Genomic DNA, 11,164 nt, shown 5'->3' with positions numbered 1-11,164 from the left:
CCGCCCTGCACTGGGATTGGCTAGTAGGCAGAATGTGAAATATATCCATAGTTATCGGTCTATATTTTAAAATAACTAGAACAAAAACATATATTAATAAACTACAATAGACCTTTTGTGTAAATTTTCTTGGCCACGTTGCTAGGCTGAAATGTCAATACCTTCGATTTTTTTGAGACGACTGAAATAGAGTATAACGTGGCCTGTTTTGCAGTTTCTTGCATGTACTAAAGATGTATTAGTATATTTGGACTATAGTTCATAATTCGAGTTTTTAAACACCTTCTACCTTCTGTGTATTATTTTATATTACTTTTCTTTTAAATTAATTAACAAATAATCCTTTTTAATAAGTAGTAATAGAATATTAATTGGATTTAGATTTTCTTTTTGTTTGCCTTACGTTAAATTTTCCTATTTGTTTAAACTTTGGAGCTCTTTCCTTTATGTATGCTATGCACATACAGTTTTTATGATATTATACTTTAAAGGGAAATTATTTCTCATCATATTAATAAAGACGTAAAGACGTACTATGTGTTGACTCTTCAGTAATGATAAAGATGAAATGACAAAAAATACAAATTACAAAAAAGTTTTTATTTGTTTTTTTTTTTTTAGACAAACACACCTCCTACAATTGTACACCTTTACATGTCAAAGTTGCCAGAGTGAATTTTAGTATAAAGGCTTCTGCTTTTGTCAGAAACCTGCAAATAACTCTTTTATGTGACAGTGATTTATATTTTTACACTTTTCCTTAACTGAAATACAAGGAGGTCATGTTTACAGCGGGTTTAATATAAAAGCTGTATGTAAAGTTGAAATTATGTTAATGAAAACAATAGCGTGTGCATCACTTTAAATTGTGCTCTCTGTTTACAGAAAGTTGTGATGTTGTAATGTCAGAATTGATTATATATTTGAAAAATATTGTGGTATTTTTTTCTTTATACACTTTATAGTGGATACATCTTTTTTATTGCTAAGACAATTAAGAGACTCGATAAATATATTAAATTCAACAAGAAAAACTGATGAAACTGAAGATGTGCAGATAATATTTCCCAAAAAGGATCAGATTCTAAGTGAAGCTGACAGAAGAGATATTACAGTTAAAACCCAAAATAACATCATTATATTTATATTTACCCTGTAATCCACTTTATTGGAAAATATCTAGAACGATCTTTTAAAATTCTGAATAACAACATTAATAAATAAATATTCTAGTTTTTTCTAGTCTTTTTGGAGCAAAATAAACAGTTTTAATTTGTACATTCAATTATAAAATAGTTTTATTTTTATTTTAACAGCTGAAAGCTGTGTGAACCACTAGCCAATCCCTGTAGTGCAGGGCGGGGCCTGCCGGAATACAGGTGGGAAGAAGCTGCACGCTGCAGTATGGCTGTATCCAGGAGACGATGAAAATGAACACAGAGCGGTTTACCCTCACAACAGACGACTATTTAGGTATGTTATGTCTTTTTTATTATTACACTAAACGCAGAATCGCAGTATTTAACTGCAGGCGCGGTTTTAAAGCAGTAATCCGTGTATTAACGCTGTGTGTTTCAGCCGAGACTAATGCCCTGTTCTATCTGAGTGATGCGGTCACGCAGCTGCTGGAGCACAGAGAGGAGTACATTCAGTTCGGCATCGTGCGCTATTTTGCAGAATAGTGAGTCTACCTGTACAAATAACAGCATTTATTTATTTATTCTGCATTGTAGATTAATACTAAGGTCTTTAAACTTATAAAGAAAAACATATGCAATTATTTAGTAACCAAAAAAGTGTTAATCAAACCAGAATATGTTTTTATATTTTAGATTCTAAAGTAGCACCTCTTGCTTAGATGGCAGATTTGAACATGTTGGCTGGATTTTCTCAGTCAGCTTTATGAGGTAGAGTCACCTGAAATTCAGGCTTTCAGTTAACAGCTGTGCTGAACTCGTCAAGAGTTAATTAAGCTACCTGAATTTTCTGCCTCTTAATAAAGTGTTTGAGAGCATCAGTTGTAAAGTAGTGAAGAGGTAGAGTTACAGGTATACAGTGAATAACTCTATTTGAGTAATGTTCTAATCCATATTATTGCAAGAACGTCTCAACTAAGTAAATCAAAATACCCTTTAAGAAATGAAAGTCAGTCACTCAGAAAAAATCCAAAAACTTTGAAAGTATCCTCAAGTGCAGTCAAAAAAGACCATCAAAAACTTTATGATGAAACTGGCTCTCATCAGGACCACCCCAGGAAAGGAACAAGGACTTGCCTCTGTTGCACAAGATAAGTTCATCAGAGTTGCCAGCTTAAAAAAAGGGCAAAAGTTGTCATCAGAGGGAAGTTTGGTTTTAATGGCACCTGTCAATGGGAATATAAGTATTAGGCAGCAAGTAAACGGTGTGCTGCTGTACATTGTAATGCTTTTATTGTAAATACCATTTAACCTTGTGTTTATTTTTTATAGTTTTACAAGTGTGAAGAATGGAAATCATGTCCTCTTCAGAGAATTCAACTACATTAAAGCCACACCACACAACAGAGCCTCCTTCATCCACATCTTCTGGAAGTGCTTCAGACAAATTGGGAAAAATGGAGGTGAGTGTGTGTGTGCGCATGGGCGTGGTAGTGGGGGGAAAAGTGGACCTGACCACCCAGGGCCCAAGTAGAGAGAGGGGCCCATGAAAATTTTTGCTCACGTACTGGCATGGATAGGGGCCCACTGTCACTGAGAGTGTACAGGGCCCCGAATTTGCTGCTACGCCCCTGTGTGTGCATATACATATTTATATGTTCTTATAGTAACTGAGCTGTTTAAACCTCCTTATCATCAGCGTGCACCTCAGGAGGTAGTTTATTCTGTAAAATAATATTACTAGGCTTCTTCTCTGCATTTTTCTATTAGAGGAGCTACTAACTAGGTTCTTCATCACTTTTTTTTACTTGTTTTAGTACCCTAACCACACAATAACACATTTTTATACTGGAAAGAGCACCTTTTAGGATATTTTTTAGAGGGGTGGCATAGAAGACACTTCATAATGGTGCCCTTTTCTATTGGATAGGCACCCAGGGTTGGGCATTCTTTAAGACACATAATCAACATTTTCTGATGCAATGGGATCATCCTCATAATCTTTTGCTTGAAGGGACACCCTAGCAGACACTCAATTGCTTTTTGAAGTGACTCAAATCTGATTTTTAACTCAATGAGGCGCAGATTTGATTTTTTTTAATGGCTGCGTGAATGTACTAAATCCGATTTTTTCAAATCAGATTTGAGTTACTTTCATATGTGGTCCTAAATTGGATACATATCTGATCCATGAACATGCAACATGAATGTTAACAGTCAAAATCGGAATTCATGCGTCTTTTTGCTTTAACGCATTAACATTAGCGCTAGGGGTGGGCAATATTATATCGTATACAATATATCGTGACACAGAAATATCATGATATTAAAAATCCATATCATGATAATAGGGCTGTTCTGTCTTAAAAGTAGTCTATTATTTACTGTGAAGCTTTAAGTGTATTTATTGTATAATTGTTTTAGTTTGCAGTTTATATGCATGCACTAAATATTCTGCAATATTTTTTGCTGCATTATATTATTTTATGCTATATTATTTATTTTGCCACATTATGATTATGCTGTTATACTATTATACTATATTCCTAAAAATGAATGAGTTATTTTAGTTTTCCTATATCACCAAGTATATAGTTTTCGCAAAAATACCCTGAAATATCGTGATATAATTTTAGAGCCATATCGCCCACCCCTAATTAGCGCTACATGCTTCTCTCTCGTACCCACACATCTCTTGGTGCAGCTTTGCAGCTATAGCTTAGGGATGCTTTTTCACCAAAGGAGACATCATGTAAGTTGTTGGGATCAGTATCCTGCTGCAGCCTTCTTAATTTATCAGGTTTTTTCTTTACAGAAGTTGTGATATTTGCTTCCATAGTTTGCTGATATCGCCCCGTCAGTGTAATGTTCCCAGTTCCTTTGGCTGCAACACAGCCTATTAAGTGTTTTTTTCCCGGTTTGACTATGATTTCTGTAGTAAGGTCACACAAAAAGGAAGAACAGTGCACCAACATTCATTTTTAGAAAAATTGCACATGTGTAAAATATATCATATGCTGTAGATGTGGAATTATGTGGTCTCCTCTTTGCAGATTTGTTGACGGTGTTGGAATACAGTTCACTCCTTCAGCTGCTGTGTCCAGACTTTCCCACTGAAATGGTGCAGAACACAGCCCGGTAATACACTGCATTCACCTTCTTCCATCTTTATTGTCATTGTACATTACCTACTTATGCAAACAAGAATCTGCAGTCGCTGCAGAAAAGGGGGTAAACTCTGTAAATGAGATTAAGAGGAGCGGGTGTCCACAATTTTTTATATATAATATTCATAATTATGCGTTTTACTCTCTGTTAGGATTGTATTAATGGACGATGCTATGGACTGCCTAATGTCCCTCGCAGATTTCATCTACTCTTTTCAGTTACAGTTCTACTATGAAGGTAAGCCCATTATAAAATGCTCTAGAGAATCATTTGATTTCTAGTATCTGGCCTATACTGAGTCCTCATTCGATACTTTGGCAATGCAGTAAAAAAAAAACACTTCCAGAGACAAGTTGTCAGTTAAGTTTTTTTTTGCTGTTATTGAAACAACTGTATTTTAATCACAAATCTCCATTTAAATATGCATCTTTACAAGCTAAAAAAATCACACAACAACAATTTTGTGATTAATCATAATTAGGCTGATGATAAGACACGTTATCAACATTTCCTGAGGCAGAGGACTCATCCTCATAATCTTTTGCAAGAAGGGGCATTCTCAATTCAATTCTCAAAGACACTCAATTACTTTTTTTACACAGGGCTATGAATTTGTCTCTTTTTTGCTGCTCCACGGGGCATTTTAGGGATGCTTTGTCACCTATGAGGACATCATTTAAGTCAGCCAGTGTCTTGAGGTTGTTGTTAGGATCAGTATCCTTCTGTAGAAGAAGGAACATGAACAGTCTGTTGTTTTATAAATTATCATATATATATATTTTGACCATGCACAACTATATTAGAATTTTAACTTTTATTATGACTCGTTCCTAAAAGATCAACTTGTATCTGAATGCTGCAAAATGATGATGATTTCCAGTCTAATCCATATATCTCTCTGCCAGAGTTCCTGGAGAGTGTGTTGGTGATTTATGAGGACTTGCTCGAGGGGAAGAACCCAAACACTGTCATCGTCCCCACCTCCTCATCGGCAGAGCCGTTATCCAGCACGGTCAGTGAGGAGACGGACACACAGGAGGGGGTGGACTCATCCGTCTTCCTGGAGTGCATCAACGGTCTGTGCGAGCGCTTCAAACACAAGTAAGACTCTGCTATTATTTAGAAACTTGCACTTTCCAACTTGGTCAGAATCGCAATAATTTAGACAGTATTATAAAACAGTTTGTGGACACCTATTCATGTAGTGATTATTTTGAAATCAATTGTATTAATAGGGAGTGGGCCCCCTTTAACCTGCTGCAGTAACAGTTTCTATACATCACACTTTACTATTTTTTGGAACATTGCTTTTAGGATTTGTTTGTGTTCAGCCAGAAGGGCATTACCGTATTTTTCGGACTATAAGGCGCACCGTATTATAAGGCGCACGATGAGTGAACGGTCTATTTTTAGTGTTAGTCCATACACAAGGCGCACTGGATTATAAGGCGCACTAAATGAAACTTTATTTATATCAGTAACAATAACTCTGAGCAATAAATCCTTCACAATATCTGTGAAAAATAACAACATCTCTGAGCAATAAATCAACAAGCACAGCAAGTAACTTACGTATTACTCCGCGACGCTCCTGACAACGGTAGCCGCAACGCTCCGACAGACCATAATATTATGTTGAAGCACAGCAAGTACGTATTACTCCGCGAGGCTCCTGACAACGGTAGCCGCAACGCTCCGACAGACCATAATATTATGTTGAAGCACAGCAAGTACGTATTACTCCGCGAGGCTTCTGACAACGGTAGCCGCAACGCTCCGACAGACCATAATATTATGTTGAAGCACAGCAAGTACGTATTACTCCGCGAGGCTCCTGACAACGGTAGCCGCAACGCTCCGACAGACCATAATACTACTTGAAGCACAGCAAGTACCGCATTACTCCGCGAGGCTTCTGACTATAATAGCGTGTTGTGCCGAATTCGGTGAATAAAACGGTTTTAAAACAGAGATAAAGATTGGATAAGTTTCATTTATGGATGAAGTGATTTCCAGCGCTGTTTGGATATAACTGTGGATTACAGGAGACTGGATTGATGGATTCTCTTTAGTCTGGACGCGTTTTGAAGGTAGGACCTGTGGCTGAGCGCGGGTGTGTGTTCGGGGGGTGGCGGCAGTGACCGGAGGTTAACCCCGGACAAAAGGAGAGCCTTTTATTACTGGAAACATGCGCTCTGACGCAGCTCTAATTCATGAAACATACATCCTACAGTAAAAGCACAGTTCTGGAATCCGGAGAGCCAGACGGTTCGAATGGTGTATGACATGACCGCATTCGATGAAATATGGACGAACGATAAACGCAAATATGAGAGTTATGAATTATTAAAATCATAACCAAGGCATATTTCGCCCTAAATGTTTATTTTCTGAAAGGATATTCCGCTAAATAGGCTAAATAGCTCAAAAGCAGAGATTCTAAGCTTTAAAATGGTATATTGGATGTCTATATTGAACCTGTAACTGTTCATAACTATTCAGAAACACAGCCAGTTATGAAATATTAAATATTTCTGGCCCGCCGGTGGGCCAGCGCGTGTTAAGAGGTTAACTTTACTTAGAAGTGGGCGCTAAAAAGAAACGGTTTGTGCTATTACCCCAGAACGGGTGGAAAGGAAAGTTTACCGGCACCTTGTTCTGGCCACGGAGCTACAGTGGAAACTAGCTACCCTGAACCACAGCCGAGAGGCAGTACGGCAGTCAAAGGTAACCGCGCGCTAGCCCAAGAGGGGGATCTTTTTCTGGCGTGGGTGAGGAATTCTGCACAACAGAGCGCCGTGTACCACATAAAAATCGAGGTCAGTAAACACAAGCAAAATCCATACACAAGGCGCACTGCATTATAAGGCGCAATGACGATTTTTGGGAAAAAATAAGTATTTTAAGTGCGCCTTATAGCCCGAAAAATACGGTACTAATGATGATCAGCTAAGACTCTAGCATCCCCAGCATCCCTCTAGTGTACTCACTTTGCATCATACAACATTTGGCTTATTTGTGGCTCCAGAGCATCCTGACCTATTGTCCTGTGCTATTCTGGGTCATGCAGCAGCCGGAGTCTGAGATCTTTTGTTTACATTTCTCCCCTGTCTCTCTGTCACACTCGGCATGACTGTGTCCCAATTCACTAGCCGGAGCAGCGGTAGTCAGATCCTGCGTGAGGAGCAGTGTTTTTATTTTTTAATTTTTTTATTTCTTGGGTTTACCTGCTTCGAGACCAACTGTTCTGCAATTGGGTTCAGCAACCCTCTGGGCTGGAGAGCTACTAGTCTGTAGCACTCCATCCAATTACACTTGATTTTCCAAAAACGATTTTTTTGTGGCTGAAGACGTGATGGCTTGGAAAATATCTGGTTCAAAGCCAAACTTAATTGCCGACCCCTGGTTTAAAAGGTCATGTAACACATTCCCCGTTACCCCTCCAGCCTAACAAGAATCAGAGCCCCCTACCTCTAGTCATGCATGTGCAAAACAGAGGGGTAGATAGTATTATTAGTTTATTTATTTATTTTTTTAAATATGGCTACTAATAAAACCTTTTTCCCTTGCATCCAGTCTCCGAATCTGAGCCGCTACAGTTTCCAAGATGTGTGTGCCATGAAAAATGGAACTAAACACCTCCTCACACTGTGAAATCTGTGAAAACGGACTATTTACCCACATTACAATGTATACGATTTGTACGCCTCCCTTTACAGGAGGTAAAAGGCTCTGGAATCGTTACTGTCACAGTCTGTAAAAATGACTGACATGGCGCATTTGGATGGGAGTAAAACCACTCAGTATGTCCAGTAATCCTTACTTTACCCCACATCTTCAGGTGGAACTAATCTCATCCGAATAGAGCTTATGACTATAACTGGTGTACATGTGCAAAGATTCTATTAGGCCTAACATATTAAATTATTATCCTCTAAACACACTGTGATGCCAAAATTTGCAAGAAACTACAGCATAGGGCCATATCGACATATCGTACACCCTGCGTAAGCTGTCGGCAGTCTAATTTCATGCCTTGCTCCCACGCCATCTAAATAGCATCGCACTGCAGAGCACAAACTCGATCTTTATCTCAACATTAAACAGAATAAAAAATAAAATAATATTGCTGTTCCCTTAAATGAGCTGCTGGTGTACCTTCACAGCGTGAATGAACAGGTCAATATCCTCTGCTGAGACACACAAAGCACCACACTGTTAAGATACAAATGTGCCAAAGTCAGAGCTCACCTGGCTCTTAAAGGGAATGGCAAGTGACACACTGATTGGTTTGTTTCACATTACGCCCAAAACACACCAATAATTAATTAAGAAAGTTAGTTAGTTAATGCCTTTTGCGTGTTTCAAGCTGCACAGGGCTTATTTTTTGTGTCCTCACGATACCAAACACACATTGACACGCCCTAAATCCAGCTGCGCGATACTTAATTAAGCGGTTCACTGTAGATTGCTAAAATAGGGACTTATTTTAGATCTACTGAATGTGATTTAAATATCATGTCATACATATTAAATCAAATAAATGATAAATATTAAACATTACAGATATGTACACAGAAGGAAAGCAGCAGTCATTATTTCTCTTTATCAAATCAGGGATTGTTTTTGTCTGACTGAGAGGGGGGTGAGGAAGAGTATATACTGTACTGTAGCTGTGCTGTGGTGATGTACAGGATAATGTTATCGATCCACTCTTCCTCCAGACATCCGTCTGTCTCCTGCATTAAAGAGATTCTCGAGAGCAACCTCAGAGTGTCCTACTACAGCTTCCTGATGGCCTTGGCCAAACACGAGGGAATCAGCCAGGACATCGGTGAGACTTACTGCTTCATATTACTAACATCACCTAACGCCATTGCAGTTAATGTTAATCATAATTTAATATATAGAGCAGAACATCAGCATGTTGTTTATATTTCCAGGAGCTCTTCCAAACAGATCCGATCTGCTCATTGACCCAGAGATGGATCAGGAACTGGAGAGGCTGTGAGTTTGAATCAAGCATCAACATTTTACTTTAAACAATTTAGTAAACAAATTCAGAGGCAGGAGTGACATAATAAACATATTATTAAATAAATTTATTAAATTAAATTAATTATTGCTTTTGTTTATCAAATAGGACATAATTTTTTTCAGTGTATGATTAACTTTTATAACACATGTATGTATACAGTTTAATACAGGCTAAGTGTGTACTGCATTTGATTGTGTGTTGTTGTTATTGTGTGTATGTTCTGCAGTGTAGCTCAGGTGGCCATCAGTCCCACGTCCAACAGTAGCAGCAGTGCAGCTGGACTGAAGGAGCCGCCCAGGAAAGCCTCACCCCGCAAATCCCTCCACCAGAGGCGCAGGATCGAGATGGAGAGTGATGGATCTACTGAGGAGACCGACTCCTCTGAGAATTAAAACTCAGAGACTCTGCACCCCACCCCACTGTGCCACAATCTCACTGTGTCTATCACACAGTACTAAACTCATCTAGACTCCCATCACAGTATTATAGCAATACCAACAGTTATGTATGTCATTCATTCATATGCTGCCCATCAAATGTTTGGGAACACATTTTACAACCATTGCACTGCATTACATTGAGCTCTGCATTTAATCCATCATCACTACCAGTCCATGGGAACAAAACACCAACCTTCTTCTTCCAAACTGGCTTCTCGAGTCTTAAAACCATGGCTCCTTTTAACACATATCCCTTGTTTTTCAGTGTAACCCTTCCCTTTAGAACAGAGTTACAAAGGAAAAAGGGTGAAATCTTCCCCTTAAGAATTGAAAAAAAAATAAATGTATGCACCCGATACATTTATACAACCAAACAGTGAAGCGCTAAAGTTCAGTAACTTAGCTGCTGGTTAACTTTAACTTTAGGACATCGAATGTCTTCAGAAAGGGGGCAGGTGGTGCAGGAATTCATTCTTATTGTCCATTCCTTAATTTCTCTTTGATGGGAAGCTAAAATTAGCTTCTGTTAAGGTGGCAGTCCATATTATTTTGTTTCTAAACTGAAGGCAGAAGCATTTCTGAGTGGATAAGGGACAGAATGTTGTGTTTAATGGTACTAGTGTGCTGAAACAACCATCCCTGCTAAACTTAATACTGTATATTTATTTTAAAATCTGGGGTGTCGGGTTGCTTTTTTGCGGGAGTTCTTCTGGCCACGTCACACGCCTTTGTGTACTTACATCACATATACAGTCTCTAAAGGAGGATCCGATCTGTCTCAGTTTAACTGAACCCGAGCGGCTGGTGAAGCAATGGAGACTTCAGAAGGGGAAACTCAGAGCTTAGTAGTTGCTGATGGCAACCTGCATGACCGGGATTCGAATCATCTCCCAATCATAGTGGCAGTGCTTTAGACCACTGGACCACTCAGCGCCCCCAACTAGTGTAAATGTTTAGATGAATAGAATATTTTTTCATGCCATTATTTAAGCTCTTACTACTGAAAATGATACATTACTTCTGTAAGGTGTTCCCAAACATTTGACCACCAAGCAGTTTACCTCCTATAAAATAGGTTGAATATTTATTTATTAGTTTCCTAGATTGCAAAGTATGTCTGAAATAGCTGTTTCTGATTAAATGCGTTTACATTACACACAATGCCTGATCTGTCAAAATTTCATTACTGTCAGTTATGCTGTTGTTTGTTTTTGCACAAAAAATGCAGCCTAATGGAAACCTGTAACTGAAACTCTGCACTAAACCTATTATTGTATCATTTATTTGCTGTAGACAACTGATATAAATAGACTGAAGAGCTATTTCTGGTTTTTCACATTGATTCCTTTTACTGCTACTGTGACAATGATGTGTCCATGACT

At 38.4% G+C, this 11,164-nt stretch overlaps 1 protein-coding gene across 1 annotated transcript; it reads left to right on the top strand.

Moving 5' to 3' along the window:
- The first annotated feature begins 1,362 nt into the window (after positions 1-1,362).
- cstpp1 (centriolar satellite-associated tubulin polyglutamylase complex regulator 1) lies at positions 1,363-11,104 on the top strand. Its single transcript, XM_007237101.4, has 9 exons — positions 1,363-1,473; positions 1,579-1,681; positions 2,469-2,599; positions 4,190-4,274; positions 4,456-4,541; positions 5,210-5,405; positions 9,029-9,138; positions 9,248-9,311; positions 9,569-11,104. Exons 1-9 carry the CDS (start codon positions 1,425-1,427, stop codon positions 9,732-9,734), a joined length of 990 nt encoding a protein of 329 aa, XP_007237163.2. The 5' UTR covers positions 1,363-1,424; the 3' UTR covers positions 9,735-11,104.
- The last annotated feature ends 60 nt before the right edge of the window (positions 11,105-11,164 follow it).

Source organism: Astyanax mexicanus, chromosome 10 (assembly GCF_023375975.1).
Source record: "Astyanax mexicanus isolate ESR-SI-001 chromosome 10, AstMex3_surface, whole genome shotgun sequence".
NCBI lineage: Eukaryota > Metazoa > Chordata > Actinopteri > Characiformes > Acestrorhamphidae > Astyanax > Astyanax mexicanus.
The sequence above is the reverse complement of the archived record's forward strand: the minus strand, read 5'-3'. Positions and strand labels throughout refer to the sequence as shown.